Genomic DNA, 22,683 nt, shown 5'->3' with positions numbered 1-22,683 from the left:
GTTTTTTATTAATTAAAAAAAGCAATCATAGAAAGTATCACAAACCAATACATGGTTGCTGTAGAAAAAATTTAAAAAATATAAAAAGAAGGAAATAGGCAGAGTGCTCATGACCATGTACAGGGTTGGCAGATGATACTTCTACATGCCTATCTCTATGTGCTGTAAGAATGTCCAGATGTACAGTAGAGCTGACAAGGGACAAGGCTGTGGTGGCTTACTGGCCACAGGGAAGTGATGGAGTGAGTAGTTGGACCTGTGGGCTCGGGAGCATGGTCGCAGGAAACATCAAGCTCAACTGGCATAACATACCACACAAAAACATTGTTACACAGCCCACAAGGGGCTCTGCAGAAGAAAGACTTGGTGACTAACTCTTATAGACAATGCAGCATAGGATACCCTGTGAGGGAATTCTACTCTGTCATATAGAGTCACTGTGAGTTGAAACTGGCTTGACAGTACACATCAACAATTTATACTACCGCAACAGGTAGCTGTTTGGAACTGGTTCTGACCTTTTCTTCTAGGAATGGTGTATTAACAGGAAAGCAGGACCAGAAGTGCCGTAGAAGTTCTCCAACAGCCACATACAGATGTTTCAATTCAGACTGAATATCATTTGGCACCATCTCTGCAAAGCAAGGGGTAAACAGGATAAAAGCTAGCTTCATACATGCAAGGTTTCTGAAAAAATGACCAGAGACTAAACATGCACCCTTTGCCAATGCCAACCAATTCTGAGATAAGTTACTGATTCTGTGGCTAAGAAATCACAGAATTTGAAATCCCTTGTGATTTTTGAGGAACTTTTGGGTTCCTTTATCTTTATCATAAAAGCTAAGGGAGGAAAAAAGAAAGCTATTACTGTATTATTATGATATACTAGAGTAGCAATGTACCACTGTTTATACCATTAAAACAATCCTGAAACCTGCGTGCTTATACAGATGTATTTCACTATCTATACGTACAGAAACAACTCTATCAAACAAAAAATCCCAGAAATATTCCAAAAAACACCAAAAAAAAAATGTCCAGCACCCCTTCCAACTTGCTCTTTAGAGCTTTGACAGCAGAAGTGACCCAGCACGTACGGTTTATGGCTTGCTGTGTCCCTCCCTGCATAAGTGCTCCTCCAGGTGACAGGGCTGTGATGGTACTACTAGCAGCACTACTTGAGAGAACCTATAAGAAATTAAGACAGAAACTGGCTATTTTTCCCCCTTTCTTTCCCAGCATCTTATTTAACAATTCCGTTTTATAGCAAAATATCAAGTAAATGTTTACTCCAGTATAAACGCATCATTTGTAGCAACCAGAGTGAACTATTTTTCATGAGGCCAGAAACACGAAATCTATGTAGGAATAAAATACTTACAAATCTTCCAATATCAGGCAAATCCATACCCATTGCCACTGAGTTGATTCTAACTTACAGCAATTCTATAAGACAAAGTAGAACTGACCCCAAAGCTATAATCCTCACAGAAGCATAGTGCCACATCTTTTTCCTGTGGAGCATCCAGTGGGTTTGAATTACTGATCTTTCAGTTAGCTGCTAAGTGCTTAATCACTGAACCACCAGGGCTCCTTGGTAAATCCATAAATACCTAAAAATTGGCAGTCTTTTGCCTACTAAGCCCTTTTGTAAGCACCAACTCAATTTACTTGGCAACGCTTACCACTGAAGGTGAAATTGACTTACAATATATTTTAACATGTACCCGTAATGAGAGTTGAGGGGGAAAAAAAAATACCACAAATATATTATTTTTCAAGTTGGGAAAGTGAATATAATTGGCCAGAAGAGGAAGTAGTATTGAAAATACATTTCCCACTACTTGAGTATCAATTATTTAGGAACATAACTCACCTACCTATTTGTTGTTGTTATGTGCCGCTGAGTCGGACTCGACTCATAGGGACCCCTCCTTGGGTTTCCGAGGCAGTATCACTACGGAAGTAGATTGCCCCATCTTCCTTCCAAGGAGTGGCTGGTGGGTTTGAACCGCCAGCCTTCTGGTTAGCAGTCAAATGCCTTAGGCACTACGCCACCAGAGCTCCCACCTACCTATTTAGTGAGTATCTATTAAGGGCCAGGGACTGTGGCTGTAAGGAAGAGGAAATCATTTGTAGAACAGGTCAAGTACAGGGCTAGCATGTCTTAAGATTTTCCAATGGGGTTTTTATAGGCAGAAATCCACGTGTCTGTGGGGCTGGATTTAAAAAAGAATCTAATTTGGTGTAAGAATATAGCATGCAAGAACCATGAGACAAGAGCACATGGAAGCTCCCATTATTCTTACTTCCCTTTCAACGATTCAGTGATTGCTGAACTTATTGACAGACCATCTGGCTGCCGTCAGGTATACACAATGAGGACAGATAACCTATTGTGTCATCCTGACCCAGTTCATGTGTTCCAGATTATCAGGTTACTTTTTGGGGGAGGCAAGGAGGATAAATATTTAAGATTGACCACAATTTAAAAAGTTAGGCAGGTCTACTTGGGCTCAAGGGCCAATGACAGTTTAGAAGGAGAGCAGTCATCAAATAATCCCAAATTTGTTATGTGTGCATAAATGTACACACATACATTTCTTAGCTGTATAAAGGAGAAATACTATCTGCTAAGGAAGGAGCTCTGGTAGCACAAGGTTAAAATGCTTGGCTGCTAACTGAAAGGTAAGGAGTCCGAACCCATCAGCCACTCTGCAGGAGAAAGTTGTGGTAGATTACTTCCCTAAAGATTTACAGCCTTGGAAACCCTATGAGGCAGTTCTACTCTCTTCTACAGGGTTGCTATGAGTTCTAAGTCAACAGCAATGGGTTTTTGGTCTGCTAAGGGAACAATGAATAGCATAAGTATACCTAGTGCCCAGATCTTGGTTTCTAAATCCACTCACCACTAAAAGAAACCAGTGCCCCCTGGAAAAATGGCTGATTCTGTGAGTGAAGAAGGAAAAGTGTAAGATAAGCTTGGAATAGCTTACTGTGCCAGAAACTTAGAAGTGCTCAAAGGGTGACAAGGACATGCCAAAAAAGACACAGGAGCCAGTGTGAAGGGGCTCTGAACAGTAAGAGCATTATAACAAGTAACGATAAAAACACCACACAGATCCATGGTTGCCAGGTGCTGGGCAACATGATTTTTATATAAAGGGACATGATTATTAGTTTTCTTGGGATGATGAAACTTTTCTCTCTTGTGTCAAAGGTTATACAACTGTATGCAGTTATCAAAGCTTGTAAACTGGAAAGGGTAAACTTCACTGCACATAAATTAAACATTAATTTAAAGAAAAACCTAGTAACAATTTATAATCCATAGAATCATGTAAGAATTCATGAATCTATACTGATAGAAATAAATGAAATAAAAAATTAGAGAAGGGAAAGTCCTGCCTTTCAGTACATTATCAATTAATAAATGTGGAAGAGATGATAGAAAATCACCATTTAATGCCACCACAATGATAACTGTTTCAGGCAAGAATTGTCATTGGATTCTAAAAAATCAATAGGTGAAACCTTGATGAGGAGTAGGGAATTTATATAATCTCAAAGCATCTATTCACAAAATACAAATTACAAAGGGAAAAAGAAGAACTTTTCAGTGGTGAAATCAGGCAGATATCCCTTTAACCAAATGATCCAAGTTAATATTACAACAGGAGAAAAAGATATGATATGCCCCTTATACAATGCACTGAGGAGGACATAGGACTTCTGTAGTATTTCTTGCCAAAACTTGTCTAACTTGAACCTAATAATAAGGAAACATTAGGAAAAAAAAATTGAGGGTATTTTATAAAAAACTACCCTATACTCTTCTTGCAAATGTCAAGGCTATGAAAGACCAACTAAGTGAAAAGCTGCCATTTTGAAGGAGATTAAAGAGATAAGGCAACTAAATGCAACTTGGTGATTCTGGCTTGGCTGCCGGACAAGAAAAAAGCTTTCTTTTTCTATAAAGATGAAATTTGGGTCAGACCTGTAGGCCAGGTAATAATACCTTATCAACGCAAATTTACTGACTGTACTTTCATAAAAGTATCTTGACATTTGAAATATTTAGAAATAAGGGATATTATGGCTATAACCTACTTTCACAATGGCTCAGAAAACATTATTTTTGTAAATCGAAGATTTCAAAACAAATTTAAATGCACTCAGTGCCTCAGTGCTATGAGAGAAAGGGAGAAACTCATTCCTCCCTGGGCATGTTGGGGATTGCCAAACAGAGCCGTTAAATTTGAGCTGAGTAATTAATAATAATTAAGGAGCTCTGTGTGCCACAGTGCCCAAGGCATCTGACTGCTAACCAGAAGGCTGATCGGGCAATCTACTTCCATACAGACATCCTGCCTTGGAAACCCAATGGGGGTCGCTATGAGTCGGAATCGACTTGATGGCAGTGGGTTTGGTTTTTAGTTTTGCAATTATAGTAAGATCCCCAGAAGCAAGAACAGAGCTAAGGGCATTCTAGCAAAGAGGAAGCATGAGCAAAACCATAGTATGCATGAAAGAGAGAATGTGATTAAAAAAATCTGTGTTGTTAATGTGTTAGGCTAGAGTATAGGAGTGTTGGGTATGTGTGGAAAGGAGAAGTTGGGAGATGTAGGGACTGTGGCTACAGTTAATACTGGGTAAGTGTATTAGGGTCAGATTACAAATGGTCTGACGTACTGGACTAAGGTTGTCTAGACTATTACCTATAGCAATGAAGGGATGCAGTGAAGATTTTTAAGCTGTAGAGTGATTGTTGTTATGTGCTGTTGCGTCAGACCTGACTCATAGCGACCCCTCCTTTGGCTTCCAAGGCAGTATTACTACGTAAGTAGATTGCCCAACCTTCCGAGGAGTGGCTGGTGGGCTTGAACTGCCAGCCTTCTGCTTAGCAGTCAAATGTTTTTCAAAACTAGCTTGCTGTGGCAGTGTGGAAAATGGATCCAGTTTGCCTAAACCTAAGTGATGGAATAAAAAAATAACTGAAGAAAGAACTGACAGAGCTTGCTGATCAACTAAAATATGAATAAGGTTATGGAAAAATAAAGGAAGCAAAATGAATTCTGTTTTATGTATTCTGAGTTTGTAGTCACACAGAACTTCCAGACAATGATGTCCAAAAGGAACACAGAAATATGGGAGATTTTTCCAATAAAACTGTATATGGAAGGAAAAATTAACAACCATAAAACTCCTTACTTTTTATTGTCATCTTCAGATACTTCTTAGATATGCTCAAACACCTTTTCTCTGTATCTCGTTTATGTTTTTAAAATTGAGCATAAGTAAGCAGAAATATGTATTTTAACCTAATTAAAATATTAGTTGTATAGTTCCATCTGGTTATACTCATAAACTAAAGAAGGAAATAAGGAAACTCTGGTCTTCAAACAGTACATGTCACCTACCTGAGTTAATTTGGGTGTATAAGCTTCCATTTCTTGTCTAATAATTTGAAAAGAATTAATAATGTCCTGACTTGTTGCATACTGTAATGACTGGATTGGAGTTGGACCATGATAATACCTGAGGGTCAGCACAGAAAAAGAAATGACTCATCACACAGAGTAAAGGTGCGCAACATTCGCCTTGCAAACGTTTCAGTGGTCAATACAGTATTCCCCCAAAGCCAAAAATAATACGATAGTTCAAAAGATTTCGATAAAATAATTTAATTCTCTAAAGAAAAGGTAATAGAACAAAGATCCACATTTTATCTTCTTGGCTTTGGTCATTTACAGTTCTTGCCTGAGCTGCACAAAGCAAATTTTTAAGACAAAATATAATCTCAAGGCAACAAACGAATTACGAACACTATAATTGCAGAATATATTCTGCACTGAACTGTTACATATTCTGCCTCAAGTTAAACCAAACTTACCTATCTGACTTCTTGAGGTTTAGTGCGATCGTTTTTATGGAATTATTTTTTCCCAAGTCTTCATATTCAATGGACTCTTGTAACTTTGCCTATAATTATTAACACAATACTTTTTTTTGTCAGTTAACTGTCCCTTTTACAATACACATTACTGGAAAAAAAGAAAAACCCAAAAAACTGTATAGAAAGGTATAAAGTCTTCCCACATGAGCCTAACTCTTCCTAGAGATGACAGCATGACAGCCCTACATATAATCAAAACAACATAATACTCTCGTCCACCACTTATAAAAAGTACTTGTCTTCTAACACACCTACCACACTACATATTACTGAACTTTTAATTACTGTCAAGTTGGTAGGTTTAAATTTGTATCTTACTATTTTTTTTTCCCCAATGAACTACTATCTAATCTAGTCATGCTTTTTGCTATTTTTCTACTGAGTGTACCTTTTTTTGAGGGTGGTGGGTGGGTTCTAGGCATTCTTTAAATATTAAGGAATTTAATAATTTATTGCATGTGTTACAAATACTTTTTCTTCCGGATTGTTTAAAAAAGTTTGGTTATAAAAAAATTCACCCTGTCCTTTTTTGCTCTTATTTTCTGTGGCTTCACTTTTTGTTTAAATTTTTCATCTGCATGAAATTATTTTTGAATAAGGAATAAGTTAAAGAATCTGAGTTTCTTTTAAATTAAATGATCAACTAGTCATTCTAATAGCATTTGTGGAATAATATGTCTTTTCCTACTGATTTTGAAATCCCCTGTTTATCAACATTTAATTATTTTATGTGTTTTGGTTTACTTCTGGACTCTTTATTCTGATTTTAATAATTTGTTTTCTCCTGTGCTAGTAACAAACTACTTAAAATTTATGTAGCTTTATAATAAAAACCCAGTAATTAAAAAAGACACATAAGATAATCTATATACATATCTGTAAAAAGAAATTCTATAATATCTCATCCTCTCTACATGACCATGAAATTCACCTGGTTAATTTTCATTGGTAGCTATCAAAGCTAACTAAGATCAAAACATTACTAAATATATCTCAAAAAACATCAATTTGGAAACTCAGTATTTTAAATTACACCTGTTTTAAGAGTCTGGATGGTCCTTTATCGTATAGAAACAAATCTAACTTTCTCAGCATGATATTCAAAAGTAACACATCAATCAGTCCTACTTTACCTACACTCAGCCTTATATATATTTCCTCTCAACTCTCTACATTTCACTCAACTTCAAAGCATTCTGATGTCTTCACTGCCTTTCCCATATGTCACTCTCACTTCTATTCTGTTGTTGCCTTACCTAAGCTGTGTCTTCATTCAAGCTCCTGTAATAATCCGAACTCTAAACTTCTGCCAAGACCTTGTTAGGTTACCCAACTTGCATACTTAACTGAAAGCTCCATAAATGCAGGGACCCTAAAATTATGACTTCTGAACCTACTTCTATAAAATCTCTTGTAGAACACAAAGCAGTCAACTACTGACTTGACCAGCACCTCTCTATAACTTGCATTTTAGTTTTACTCTTTTTGGTTCAAAACTTTATCTTACTGGTTTTGTTCATTTTAAATACATGCTTTATTAAAATACTGAAATATATGAAATACAAAGTATATATATACACGACTCATGCATAATCCCTTTACTAAAATACAACCATTTAGTATATTCTTTTAAAGGCCTTTTAAAAACACATACTGCCAAACTGCCCTCTAAAAAGATTTTATCCTAATTTACTTTTTTATGGGAGAAAAGTAAGAAACACACATACAAAAATACACACATACACACATAAAGGGGTAGAACAGCCTGGCAAAGTTGTAAGGAAATAAAAAATATGCCCATACTCCCCCATTCCAAATGATTTCTTCAATATTAATGAGTACGACGTATTTCCGGCCCTGAAATGACAGGTTTAACATGAGGGCCAAATCACTTTCTTTAAATCATACACCTGAAGCTTTTCTTTCTGGCATACTGCCATTGTTAAACAATCTTTACCAGACAACAAAACTATGTGTCAATTTGTGTGTATTTGTATATGTGAAGGCAAAAAACAGTCAAAGTGGTTAACAGACTGAATCCACGGAAAGCTAGATGGCAAGCCAAAGCTGACACAGAACTCCTTAAAATCTCCCCTTTAATCTAAACACTTAATATATCTTGATTAGAAGAACTGAGGCACATCAATAATTGAGAGTTCACATAAAGTAATGGCAGTGATACAAGGTATCTGGAGAAACCTGAGTCCTAAATGGTCCAGATGTTTTGCCCATACCCTTTTGACTGCTGGCTGAAAGCAGTCTGCATCTCTTGCATTCCCATCCATGCTGCTGAGCTCACCGTTTTGTTCATTTTGTGCTTCTCTTAAAACAAAGGGGAAAAAGAAAATCAATGTTAAAATACCACAAGCTGAACACCACTCTTCTATCTGGACATCTTGAAAAGCCCAGCCATTGTGCCTCTGTATGAATACTTAACTGTTTCCTGAGACCTGCTGCCAGGACCATGGCACTGTGATGATTAAATCTCTTGATGATGGCAGCATTACTATTCTCCTTTATGAATTTAGAAGAAGTGGATGTAGATGGCACAGAAGAAATGCCATAGCCCTATGAGAAACAATTTAGTAGATTAAAAATCAAAGTAAGGTTCTGATTTTCTTGTCTATTATAATAAACATGCTTAGTTGAAAAGATCTGCTGACTGAAAGGACTTTAATAATTCTCATAAGCTTTACTAAATACTTATAGGCAGACATTTAAAAATACATGACATTCTACACATCAAAAATTAGGAAATATCACTTATTCTTTTTAGCATTAAACAAAAAGATCTTAAACTCTTTATATTTTTTCCCCTTAAGAGTAATTGTTGATCTAGTTAATAACCCATTAAATGAAGGAATAAAAATAAATGACTAAAATCCCCACCATCCAGTGAATTCTGACTCTTAGTGACCCTGTAGGGCAGAGGAAAACCGCTCCAGAGCGTTTCCAAGGCTGTAAATCTTTATAGAAACCATACTGCCTCATCTTTCTGCCACAGAATGGGTGGTGGGTTCAAACCACTGACCTCTGGCTTAACAAATACCTTATCTATTACACCAATCAAAATAAAATAAAACAAAAAAACCATGGATTCTGGAGTGAGAAAGATAGGGATTCAAATTCTGGCCTTATCATTTTTTCTAATATAAGCTTGTTGTTAGTTCCAACTCATGGGGACCTCATGTGATACAGAGAAGAACTGCTCCATAGGGTACTTTTGGTTGCAGGTGTATCTTCTGCAGTACCACTGGGAATGAACTGTCAACTTTTAGGTTAGGAATTGAGTGAAAACTGTGCCAGCTAGGAACCATAATATCCGTAACTTGCATAAGTCTACACAAGTTAATCAACTTGCCCAAGTTCTGTAAAATGGGATACTGAAGAATTAAATGAGGCATTTTTCCAACAAGTATTGAATGCATGTTATATGTTAGGCCCTATCCATACAAAGTTGATAATATCCTACCCATAGGAGCTTAAATACTAGTTAATGAGAAGCTGGACTGTCAACCAGTAGTTGTAGCTATGTGTCATAGGTTCTCCAAGATAGTTAGTGGCTGATTGTACCTGAAGAGAGGAGGTGAGTTAGGAAAACTTTCATGGAGTACCATTAAGATGGTGCTTGCCAGGCAGACAGGGGGGACACAATACTTCAGGGAGAAGAAATGGAAACTGTTTAAGCAAAGGTATGGAAGCAAGGTAGCGTGTATTGTGCCACAGGTCAGTACATATTTCAGTACAGCTAGAATGAAAGGTGGGTCAGGGATTAGTAAGACAGAAGAGGTAAAAGAAAGATCATAAAAAGACTCACAGCATTCATTCATTTATCAGATAATTATCAAAAGCCTAATATATGGCATGCACTAGAGAAATACCAATAAGCAAGAATAAAGTTTACCTCATAGAGCTTACACTGTACTGAAGGGCTACTGACTGACTTTGATCAACAATTTCAAAAAAGATCTTTACTGAAAGAGGCAAATGTTATGAAGAATATAAAGAGGGTGACATATTAGGGTGACTAGACTGGAGGGGAGGTACTTTAGTATGTTCAGGGAAGGTCTCTCTGAAGAAACATTAGAGTAGATGTCCAAAAGATGGGTAGTAGCTAGTTAGGGGAAAGAGCAGGTAGAAAGAATAGTATGTGCAAGGGTCTTGATGTAGAAAAAGCTTGGCATGGCACCGAAAGGTCACTGTGGTCTCTCAAGTATGAGTGAGTGAAAGTGGCCCAACTTGAAGTAGCATTAGGCAGGGGCCAATCATGCAGAGCTTTTTAGGGCTGTATTCTAAGTTCATTGAGAAGCCACTTAAGAGTTTCATACAGAAGAGTACTATGATCTGATCTACATTATAACTCAGTGCTAGGGGAGAATATGTCAAAGCAGGAAGATCATTTAGGAGGCTAATGCAAGCAATCAAGTCAAAGATGGTGGTAATTTAAAAGTGAAAGGGTGTGTCTGTAAAACTGGGGAGATGCAGACAGATCAGAGATGTACTGCAGAGACTTGTAGATGAACTGGATATTGGAGGTAAAAGAAGGGGAAGAATCATGAAAACTCCTAGGTTTTCTGGCTTGAACAACTGAATCAGCAGAGACCTAGGGAGAAAGAGGTTTATGAGAATGGGTATCATAGGTTTCACTATGAACATGCTAAAATAGATGTCTGAGAAACATTTATGTGGAAATTATCAAGCAGACAGCTGGATATAGGATTTTGGAGCTCTGGGGTTAAGATTTAAAAACAAAAAACAAAAACCCACAACCCTGTTGTAGTCAAGATGATTCTGATTCATGGTGATCCCACAGGACAGAGTAGAACTGCCCCAGAAGGTTTTTAAGTCTGTAAATCTTTACAAAAACAGATTGTCTCATCTTTCTCCTGCAGAATGGCTGGTGGGTTTGAACTAAAGACCTTTCTGTTAGCAGCCAAGTGCTTGACCACTGTACCACGAAGGCTCTTCCAAGGGTTAAGATAAACCAAAACCAAACTCACTGCCATCAAGTCGATTCTAACCCATAACAACTCACTTTGGGTTTCTGAGGTGGTAAAGCTTTACCGAAGTAGATTGCCCAGTCTTTCTTCCAGAGAGTGGCTGGTGGGTTTGAACTGCCAACCTCTGGTTGGCAGCTAAATGACTTAAGCACTATGTCACTAGAGCTCTTTAAGGGTTAAGACAGACCAGAGTTATTTGGGATTCATTGTTATATAATATTTAAAGTAATGGAATGGAGAGAATGGATTCAGAAGGGGGCCCACGGCCATACTCTGAGACAACTATAATGTTTAGAGTTTGAAAGGGCACCAAGGGAAAATACAATCAACCAACACTTCAAATAAGGAACAGTTTAAGTAAATGTTAGTATACTCATATAACGAAATACCATGCAGATATTTAAACATGTAGATAATTAAGAATAACAGGCTTTAGTGATTGAGCATTTACTATATATCAGGCTCTTTTAACTCTTGTATCTATCCCATGAGGCCAACAGTTACAGATAGCCCCCATTTTATAAAAAAAACTGGCTTAAAGAGATTAAAAAATGGCAGAGTCTAAGCCAGACAATTTAATTTTAAAGTCTATGTGCTTAACGACTGTGGTATATTTAGCTTGGACTGATATCGACAATAAGTAAAAGTGAAAAAGAAAGTTAAAAGAGTACATGTACAAAATGCTATCATTTCTATTTTTAAACAAACAAATGCACTGAAAAAAGATTTCCATTGCACTAAGCTTCACCAAGCTTCATTTTCTTAGGATGATTAGGAAGGCATGTTTTTAATATATTGAGGTTCACCATGGATATGACTAAAATTCATCAAGGAAATGACTCATCTGAACACCAAGGATTATTCTGTTAATTTATAACTAGATTGTAGCACAAAATGTTAATACTGGTTTTCTCAGTTGATGACAACATATATTAAAATAAGGGGGATTTTTTTTAAAAAAAAGGATGATATAAGCATGTTTATACAGCCAGCAGGGAAGAAGCCAAAAGGGTAAGACAATGAAAATATGAGAGTGAAGGGAGTAACTGAGGATGGCAGGTCCCAGGGCTAGGAGACAGAGCTTTGATCAGAAGGAATTTCCTTTCTCTGCTATTAGACACATTTGTAGGTCAGAAGTCATGTTGCTGAGATAGCTCATACTTGATGCTCTACCTGCTGAAACATACTGGGTTTAGTGTGGGTAAGGGTCACAAGAGTGCCCAAGGCTGGCAAACAGCACAAAATCAACAAATGTTTGTTTTCCTTGTTTTTTAATATTTATCTACCTTTCATTAGATTAAATGTTAGCTAGAGCATCAAGTTGGACGCATCAACAGGTTATTTTCATTATTCGCTAGAGAAATGCTGATGGGGGAGGTAGGAAATTCTTTAAAAAAAAAGCTTTAGCAACTAATACAGGCATTTTAGTTCTTGAAGGCAATTTTAATAGAAATGGTGCTATGAAAAGCACTTCAGATAAAGCACCTGAAATAACAGTATTCTGCTTGTTTTGCATTCTCACAACTGTAACATTTACATTTAAGTCAATTTTAAAGCTATAAAACTTATGAAGACTAGAAAAGGACTGTTTTCTCTGATAAATCCTTTCACTGCTTCTTACCTCATCTAATGGTTTATCTTCCAAAGCTGTCAAATCTAGTAGTGGGTTTTTCACTCCTAATGAAACCATTGTTTTTAATCCTAGAAAATCAACGAAATAAAAAGTTGATCTAAGTCTTATCTTACTCAGGGGGAAAAAAAATCATTAGCAGCTCCAGTGACTACAGAACACAGCAAGAGAGTGTCAGGGACAAAGAATTACCTTTTTCATCTATTTTGGCACATTCTGCAAAGAGATCCTTTGACCCCGTATTCAGCCGGTCCCTGTGAAAATAATGGGACTGGAAAAAACGTGTCCAGAATTCCTTTTCTGTCATGTTATGGGGAACGTTTTCTGCATATTTCATTTTTACTGTGGAAAACAAAAACAAACACACACATTTAGTCATATACTGAATTTCCTATCTTAAAACCTCTCAAACCAGGCAACTGAAATTCAGACTAACAGCAAACACTGGGTTTTTAATCTACTCAACTTTACATACAATATGTTATAACCTAACTGTAAACTAGTATGAAATAGAACTTTAGAGATTAGATTATGCACTGCCTCTATGAATCTTAACAAATCACAAAACAAAACTTTATGTTACATCAGGACAATTAACATTTTTGGCATCATTTTTAGTAGATACTAAGAATTTTGGAGACAGACCTGCGTTTGCTTGCTTGCTCATTTACTTATGTGCTCCTTCAATCCAAGGCACTGTTACATTCTGGGGATGTAATACTCACTGGACTGTAAGCTTAGCACACCAGAGGCTTAGTCTACTGAGCATAGTTTAAAAGCACAGTTTCTTAAGCCAATGGTTATACGAGTAGATAGATAGACAGGCTGAACTATTAGGTGTGTCTATGCAGAGGGGAGTGTGCCCATGACCATGTATAGGGTTGGCAGACAATATTTCTGTAAGTGTATCAGTATGTTCTATAAGAATTCCCAGGTATACAGTAGAGCTGACAAAGGACAAGGCTGTAGTCACTTCTTGGCCACAGCCAGCTACCCAGAGGGAGCGAATAGTTGGACTTGTGGGCTCAGGACCCTAGTCACAGGGGACATCAAGCTCAGTTAGCATAACATACTAAAGAAAAACATGTTCCACATCCTTCTTCAGCAAGTAGTGACTGGGATCTTTAAAGCTTGTAAACGGCCATCTAGATGCAACGATGGGTCTCTCCTCATCCAGAGCAAGGAAGAATGAAGAAAACCAAAGATGCATGGAAACACTTAGTCCAAGTGACTAGTACACCATGCAATCCTCAGCCTATATGACTATGAGACCAGAAGAACTAGATGGTGCCCAGCTACCACTGTCAACCACTCAGAGAGGGATCTATATAGGAGATCCTGGGTAGAGTGGAAGAACAGTGTGGAACAAAACTCAGTCATTGGGAAAAAAAAAAAGTGACTAGGTTTGCTGGTCTGATAGAGCATGATGGAAACACTGAGACTATGGCCCATAACTGCCCTTCAGGTATGGAACTGAACCCACTCTTGTGGCTTACAGCTGAACAAAAGACAGGCATATGAACTGAACATTTACATTAGGCAGATATACTCCTTGAAGAGAATAATCATGGGAGAGTAGAAGGGCTGTGTATGCACAGGGAGATAGCTCAGGGGCAGGAGTGCATGGACAGGGAAGAGGTAATTATGGGGAGGAAGTGGGAAAAGAGCTGTTGCATTGTGGTAAATTGTAGTCAATGTCATGAGACAAAGTTTATGTGAGCTGCAGTGACTTAACTATTTGTGTGACCTTGGGCAAATTACTTACTCTGTATCTTCATCTGTAAAATGGGTAGTAATTATACCTACTTCATAGAGTTGTTACAAGGATTAAATGAGTTAATAACACATGAGTATCTTAGAACAGTATCTGGCACACAGTAAACACTGTATGTTGCTGTTGTGTGCTGTTGATTCTGACTCACAGTTACCCTATTATCAGAGTAGAACTTTCCATAGGGTTTCCTAAGCTGTAATCTTTACTGATATCCTGAGCAGAGCACCAGGATTTCACTCCAGCAGAATCACTCAGTGGGATCAAATCCCTTACTTTTGGTTAGCAGCTAATATAAATGTTCAGCTCATATGTCTTGTTAGCAGCTTAACCACTGAGTCACCATGGCTTCTTAAACACAACAGAATTGTTTTTACTATCAGAGAGATATGGAAGTAATTATAATACAACGTGATAACTCACTGAGGCAAACACAAGGCATTATTTGTCTGAGGAAGGCAGGATCCTTATAGAGGTGGCAATGAGGCAATGCTTGGGCTGAATTCTGACGGACAGATGTTTCCCAAGGACTAAAGACACAGACGTAAAGAGTGGAAAGAGGGAACAAAATATAGTTTAAGAGAGTACTATATGGTCAGAAGACTGCAGGGTTGGCTGCAAGTCATAAATCACAAAGGCTGGGATCAAGGAACCTATATATTTAGGATGGCTTTTGCATAGGAAATGATTTGTGGGTTAGGTCACTCTGGAAGTAGCATGAAGGACGGTATGTATTAGTGCTGTGTTGTTGCTGTTAGGTGGCGTCACATCGTCTCTGACTCATATCAACCCTATATACAGCAGAACGAAACACTGCCCGGTCCTGTGCCAGCCCCATTATCCTTGCTACACCTGAGCCCATTGTTGCAGCCAGTATGTCAATCCATCATGTTGAGGGTCATCCACTTTTTTGTTGACCCTCCACTTTACTAAGCATGATATCTTTCTCTAGGGAATGGTACCTTCTGAAAACATGACCAAAGTAAGTAAGACTAAGACTGGCCATTTTTGCTTCCAAGGAGCATTCTGGCTGTACTTCTTCCAGGAGAGATTTGTTAGTTCTTTTAGCAGTCCATGCTGGTTTCAACATTCTTTGCCAACACCACAAGTCAAAAGAATTGATTCTTCTTCGGTCTTCCTTAGTCACTGTCCAGATCTCACAGGCACATGAGGTGGCTGAAAAAACCATGGCTGTCTCAGTCTTCAAGGAGGTATGTTTGCTCTTCAGCACTTGAAAGAGGTCTTTTGCAGATTTGCCCAGTGCTACACATCGTGTGATATCCTGACTGTTGCTTCCATTGGTGCTGACTGTAGAACCAAGTAATATGAAGTTCTTGACAACTTCCAATTTTTTCTCCATTTATTGTGATGCTGCTTATTGGTCCAGTTGTGAGGATTTTTGTTTCCTTTATAGTGAGGTGTAATCTATACTGCAGACTGTAGTCTTCAACTTCATCAGTATGTGCTTTAAGTCATCTTCATTTTCAGCAAGCACAGTTGTGTCATCAGCATATGGCAGGTTGTGAATGAGCCTTCCTCCAATCCTGATGCTGTGTTCTTCATATAGCCCAGCAACTCAGATTATTCACTCAGGATACAGATTAAGTATGGTGAAAGGATACAACCCTGACACACTCCCTTCTTATTTTAAACCATGCAGTATCCCTTTATTCTGTTTGAATGACAGCCTCCTGGTGTATGTTCAGGTTCCTCATGAGTACAATTAAGCATGCTGGAATTCTCATTCTTCTCAGTGTTATCCGTAATTTGTTATGATCCACACAATCCAAAGCTTTTGGATAGTAATGAAACACAAGTAAACATTTTTCTGGTATTCTTTCGTTTGAGGCAAGATCCACCTGACATCAGCAGTCATATCCCTCATTCCACATCCTCTTCTTAATCCAGCTTGCATTTCTGGAAGTTCTGTGTCAATATGCTGCTACAACCATTTCTGAATTATCTTCGGTAAGATTCTACTCACGTGCAGTATTAATGATATTGTTTGACAATTTCCACATTCTGTGGGATCACCTTTCTTTGGAATGGGTACAAATATGGATCTCTTCCAGTCAGTTGGCCAGATAGCTGTCTTCCAAATCTCCTGGCATAGCTGAGTGAGTGCCTCCATTTACTTCAGCTACTCTTTGCTCAAGGGCAATTTTCAGAGTCTTTTCTGACATTCATTTTGGTCTTCCTTTCCTGTCTCTTCAATTACCTTTTGCTTTCTTCATGGATAATGTTCTTGATGTCATCCCACAACTCCTCTGGTTTTTGGTCACTGGTGTTCAATGCATCAAATCTATTCTTCAGATGGTCTCCAGATTCAGGAGGGATATATTCAAAGCCGTATTTTGGCTCTTGTGGATTTAATTGTCTTCAATTTCAACTTGAACTTGCATATGAGCAGATGGTCTATTCCACAATCAGCTCCTGGGATTGTTTTGACTGACGATATTGAGCTTGTCCACTGCCTCCTGCCACAGATGTAGTCAATCTAATTCCTGTGTACTCCATCTGGTGAAGTCCACATGTATAGCCACCATCTGTGTTGTTGAAAAACAGGTATTTGCAATGAGTAAGTCATTGGTCTTGCAAAATTCTATCATGTGATCTCCAGATCTTTTCTATCACCAAGCCAAATTTTCCAACTACTGGTGATTCTTCGTTTCCAACTTTTGCATTTCAATCACCAGTGATAAACAGCACATCTTGATTGTGTGTTCGGTCAATTTCAGACTGCAGAAGTTGGTAAAAATCTTCAATTTCCTCATCTTTCACTTTGGTGGTTGGTACGTAAATTTGAGTAACAGTAGTATTAATGGTCTTCCTCGGAAAAGCATGGATATTTTTCTATCACTGACAGCATTATACTTCAGGATAGATCTTGAAACATTCTTTGTGATGGTGAATGCCACACCATTCCTCTCCAACTTCTCATTCCCAGCACAGTAGATCATATGGTTGTCTGATTCAAAATAGCCAAAACTGGTCCATTTCAGCTCACTTAATGCCTAAGGATATCAATCTTTATTTGTGTGTTCCATTTAATTTCTGACAACTTCCAATATTCCTACATTCGTATTTTATACATTCCATGTTGTGATTCTGTGCTGTAGGGAGACTCATTTTATTGATGCCTCTGGAGATGTCTTCTTTCTCAGATATGTTGAAGGCTGAAGTTTAGGAATTACTTTCCATTAAAGACTGGCAGTCACCACACCAATAAACTGATGACAGGACATGATTTATCTGGTATCTATCATGTATCAGGCACTGGTTAAGGTCCTGAACCATATTATCCCACTTAATTAGGAATAAAGGTGAAGCTTTGTATTTTTTGGTGCTATATCATAGAACTCATCCAAACAAACATTTTACGGAAGAACTGATCTCTTCTTACCTGCTGGGTAGGTCCTAAATATGGACTCAATGATATCAGAGGTTAAATTATATCTCAGACCATTACAGCCATCTGTTTGAGGCCGGACATCAGCCTGAAATAGAAGACCACATAGTAGTTACAACATTGGAGGAAGATATCTAAATTCCCAGATAGACACTGGTAAAATACAGACTTAAATGAACTGCAGAAACAAAGTTAGTCCCTCTCCTTCACTTCTGATACAGGCATATTCATGTGTAGCTAAAGGCTGAAGTGGAGCTTTAACATAAAACTTACGTAGTTACCACAACCACCATCAACCTTGATAGTGAATAATCAAACTGACATTATCTAATGAACTGGTTTCTTTAGTAGAAGCTTTTAATTCAATTCACTACCAAGGACCCGGAAAGGTACCAAACACAGAATTGGTACTCAAATTTTGCTGAATGAGTAAATGATGCTCAAGATCCACTGGAGTGTACAGTAATTAAAGCCCACTTTCTAATTCTACAAGTAAGGTATTCCCAATTTTCCCATCAGATACATTTTATAAATCTTACATTTTCTTTATGATGGTATTATACATTTTGAAAAACACTGTATATATTTAACAAAATTTTAGAAGACTATAATGAATACTGAATTTTCAGTTAATGTACTTTAAGGAAATAACTAAAATTTTACAACAGAATTGGCACTGTTAATATATCAGTTTTCAAATTTTTTTGTTTTCTTCCTTTGAGAAATCTAGGTCACATACCAGAAATGCTGCAGAAATGCCAACATCCTGTTTATGATTGGATGGGGATGAATTATCTGTTGCATTCACATTTAAACGATTGGCCCAGAATTCCTCAGCACTGATCACTTGACTCACAACAAGGTCTTTATAAAGCTGAAACAAAACAGGATCTTCTTGCAGCATTCTGGTGATAGAATATTGAATATAATTAAACTTCTAGAATAAAACACTATTGAAGGAACACTTTTAAAAGAAAGACTAACAATATGAAACACTTTAACAACGTGAAATACACTTTTATTTTTTTATGATTGAACAACACAGGCCAATTCAGTTAACTCTTTAGTAGTTAAAGCAGAAAGCATTTTTAGAGAAACAAATGAAGTGGAAGTAAATGGAGAGAAGTCTGAAGGAGCAAAGACTAAACTTCTTGAAGGTAGGAATTTGGCCTCATTCATCTCTGTAGTCCAAGTGATATAAACATCGCTGTGCTCGTATTTGTACTGTACTGTATTCTCTTTTACACGTAAGGTAGATAGGGATGAGAGGGGTATGCTTGAGATTTCCAGCAACTAATTTTTCATGTGATAAGCACTGATGACCTGAAAGGTATCAGTAATCGGATAATTTATCTTATCAGAAATTCTCATTCTGTATGTTGTTTCACTTTTTCATAGTAGGACTTCTTTGGAGTTACTTGTTCACAAACACTTGTTCTCAAAGACTTTACAAATGGTTTCTTCTAATGACTTAATGTCTTCTAGTAGCTTAATATCTTCTCTGTGACAGAGAATGGTAGAAGGAATAAAAGGACCTTAGCACTACTTATAGATTCTAATCTTAGTGCTGCTAATCAGACATTAGTTTTGAGGTAGTTAATTAAACTTCTGAATCCGTGAATGCTCATATATACAATATAAAATGGAAATACCACTATGTCCCCCTTAAATAATGAAAGAAAAAGTGTATGAAAGTGCCTTGAAAAGTTGTTATATACACGTTAAGACAGAAACAAATGTTCACCTCTAGGAGCCAAGCATTTTACATATACTTCTACCTTAATTTTCAAATCTACTTTGTGAAGTTATCATTCACCTTATTATAAAGATGAGGAACATAAGACTCAGATTGATTACATAATTTGCCCAAAGCCACACAGCTAATAAGATGCTAAAGTTGAGAATCAAACACAGAGGCAATGACAATGAAGGCAGTGTTTTCCAATATTACACTACTAGAGCACAATGGTAAGAAGTAACAAGGTATTTCTCACTTTATTTAGAGGCCTAGCATCTCTCTATAAGACAATTCTTTTCCTCCTTCACCTGTTTTTCTCTTCCAGTTCTTTATTTGCTTTCCTCTTGAATTTGGGCAGCAACTGCTGAAGAAGGTCCTTTACTGCATCACGCTCTTTCACTGCTGTGCTTTCATTGGAAAAATGGAAGTTAGTTGTGTCCCCTGCATGTAGGACCAGCTGAAGCTGAATTTTAGCTTTTCCTTCTGGACTGATTTTCTGGCCTAAAAAGAAGCACACAGCTAATTAGATCAGGACACACTGTGGAAATTGCCAAACAATAGGTCACTTTTCCTCTCAGGAAGATTCAGGATTCCTTTGGGCTTTCCAATCTTGATATATCTGCAGAAAAAAAATGGGTTATAATATCATATAACCAGAGCGTGGCTAAACAAATTCACTGCAGACAGCCTGCTTCCTTCTTCAGTATCCTTTTTGTGTGGCTTTTACACACTGCCTCTACCTCCAGATACTAATGGGTTTTTGCTTCCATTCAATGGGGGCAGACCTCTTTAAAGTTTTCTGAAACACAACTAGGAGCCCAGAATCAATCCTGGACAGACTGCCTGCAATTAACCTCATTGTGAATAAAAATGATTTTTCTTGATTCTAAAAAATTGCCCAACACAATTACTTACTAATTGCAAAGGGAACAATGTAATTTTTTATTAGAGAGATTTGGTGTTACCCTTTTAACCAAGTGATCAAACATAGCCTCATTAAAAGTATGACAACTTGACATTATATGCCTTTGGAGGTGATTAAGATGTAAATATCACCACCTATGATATTATTAGGAGCTCTGGTAGCGTAGTACCTAAGGCACTTGACCGCTAACCAGAAAGCTGGCAGTTCAAACCCACCAGCCACTCCTCAGAAGAAAGGTTGGGCAATCTACTTCTGTAGTGATACTGCCTCAGAAACCCAAGGAGGGGCTGCTATGAGTCGGGTCTGACTCGACGGCACATAACAACAACAGAACAACATGATATTATTGCCCAAAATGTTTAACCTGAATATAACTGTTTTTGGATCTTTCGGTTTACAAGAAATACGAATATACAGGAACAAATTAAGCAAAACCTTAAGGAGAAAATGAGCCATACTCAGAATGTGTGCTATTCTATAAGCCTAGACTCTTATTAAAGAGATAACTACTTAACTACATATATAAGCCTAGATTGGATACTGGTTTCAAAACAAAACACTTCATTATTGAGATGTTCTTGTCGTTGTTATTTGCCATCAAGTCGGCCCCAACTCATAGCGACCCCTCCTTGGGTTTCTGAGGCAGTATCACTACGGAAGTAGGAATGCCCAACCTTCCTTCCGAGGAGTGGCTGGTAGGTTTGAACCACCAGCCTTCTGGTTAGCAGTCAAGTGCCTTAGCCACTATGCTACCAGAGCTCCTCATTATTGAGATAATTAGGGAATAATAACGGTTCGGATATTTATTATTAAAATTTCCTTGCTGTGATATTATTTTAAGTAATAAAAGTATACACCTACACATAGAGAGAACATACACAATAAAGCAAATATGGCAAAACGTTAACAGCTGTAGTGTCTAGGTGGGACTTAAGTTGTAGTTGTTGTTGAGTCTCCAACTCATAGCAACCCTATGCACAGCAGAATGAAATACCACCCAGTCCTGTGCCAGCTCCACAACTTTTGCTATACATGAGGTCCACTGCTGCAGCCACTGTGCCAGTCCATCTCGTTGAGGGCCTTCCCCTCTTTTGTCAACCCTCCACTTTACCAAGCACGACACCATTCTCCAGGGTATGGTCCTTTCTGACAACATGACCAAAATAGGTGAGACGATGTCTGGCTGTTCTCGCTTCCAAGGATCATTCTAGCTGCACCTCTTCCAGGACAGACTTGTTAGATCTTTTACCAGTCCATGGCACTTTCTGCATTCTTCGCCAGCACAACTCAAAAGCATCAACTATTCTTTGGTTTTCCTTATTCACTGTCCAGCTCCCACATGCATATGAAGAGACTGAAAATACCATGGCTTGTGTCAGGCACACCTTAGTCCTCAAGGAGACATCTTTGTGCTTCAGCACTTGAAAGAAGTCCTTTGCAGCTGATTTGCACAGTGCTATATGTCAGGACTTATTATGTAGGTACTCATTTGTACCATTCTTAATTTTTCTATAGCGTTGAAGATATTCCTAATTAAGACATAGGAATGGAACATTATACTCATCTAATGAAGAACTTGCATCTTTAAAAGAATGAGCCTCACGGCAATAGTAGTGCTTCTTTTCTTCATGAAGGAAATACATATGGCAGGGGCTTTGTCCCATTGGATGGGTGAGTAATGGCAGTGTGTGCATGCTGGCCAGGGCTCTCATCTTAGCCCTGGAATGACTTACTAAACCTTAAATAAACAGAAACTTTGAAAAAGAAGACAGATGTTGCAGATCAACAGTTTGGGTAAAATACTTTATGCTTAAACACAGCAGTATGAATCAATTTACACCATCAGCTAACGTGGTCCACTATTCCATTCCTCCATATGAACTATCAGTCCTTTCTATGTACCTTTTTTCTAAGTATCTCTTGTAAGGTTGGTCTGGTTTTAACAAATTCCCTTAATTTCTGCTTATCTGGAAATGTCCTTATTTCACCATCATATTCGAGGGACAATTTTGCTGGGTATATAATTCTTGGTTGGAAATTCTTCTCTTTCAGGGTTTTATATATACCATCCCACTGCCTTCTCACTGGCATGGTTTCTAATGAGAAAGCAGAGCTTACTCTTATTCATTGTCCTTTGTAGATAACTTTTCGTTTTTCCTGTGTGGCTTTCAGGATTCTTTCTTTGTCTTTGGTTTTGATCAGTTTGACCATGATATGTCTTGGTGATTTTCTTTTGGGGGTATATCCTGTTTGG

The 22,683-nt window shown here is 37.8% G+C and overlaps 1 protein-coding gene across 1 annotated transcript in view; it reads right to left on the bottom strand.

Annotated features, from left to right (window-relative positions):
- Nucleotides 1-22,683, bottom strand: part of GTF2H1 (general transcription factor IIH subunit 1) — a 28,912-nt gene that overhangs the window by 2,178 nt on the left and 4,051 nt on the right. The window contains exons 2-12 of the mRNA XM_007955666.1: nucleotides 19,813-20,005; nucleotides 18,506-18,671; nucleotides 17,761-17,854; nucleotides 12,779-12,928; nucleotides 12,578-12,657; nucleotides 8,394-8,524; nucleotides 8,191-8,278; nucleotides 5,894-5,982; nucleotides 5,421-5,538; nucleotides 1,098-1,188; nucleotides 519-634 (exon numbers count right to left, since the gene is read on the bottom strand). Coding sequence (XP_007953857.1) covers nucleotides 519-634; nucleotides 1,098-1,188; nucleotides 5,421-5,538; nucleotides 5,894-5,982; nucleotides 8,191-8,278; nucleotides 8,394-8,524; nucleotides 12,578-12,657; nucleotides 12,779-12,928; nucleotides 17,761-17,854; nucleotides 18,506-18,671; nucleotides 19,813-20,005 — 1,316 coding nt within the window. The remainder of the gene's footprint in view (nucleotides 1-518; nucleotides 635-1,097; nucleotides 1,189-5,420; nucleotides 5,539-5,893; nucleotides 5,983-8,190; nucleotides 8,279-8,393; nucleotides 8,525-12,577; nucleotides 12,658-12,778; nucleotides 12,929-17,760; nucleotides 17,855-18,505; nucleotides 18,672-19,812; nucleotides 20,006-22,683) is intronic.

This window comes from Orycteropus afer, unplaced genomic scaffold, assembly GCF_000298275.1.
Source record: "Orycteropus afer afer isolate SDZICR_OR568_19922 unplaced genomic scaffold, OryAfe1.0 scaffold00014, whole genome shotgun sequence".
Taxonomy (NCBI): Eukaryota; Metazoa; Chordata; class Mammalia; order Tubulidentata; family Orycteropodidae; genus Orycteropus; species Orycteropus afer.
The sequence above is the reverse complement of the archived record's forward strand: the minus strand, read 5'-3'. Positions and strand labels throughout refer to the sequence as shown.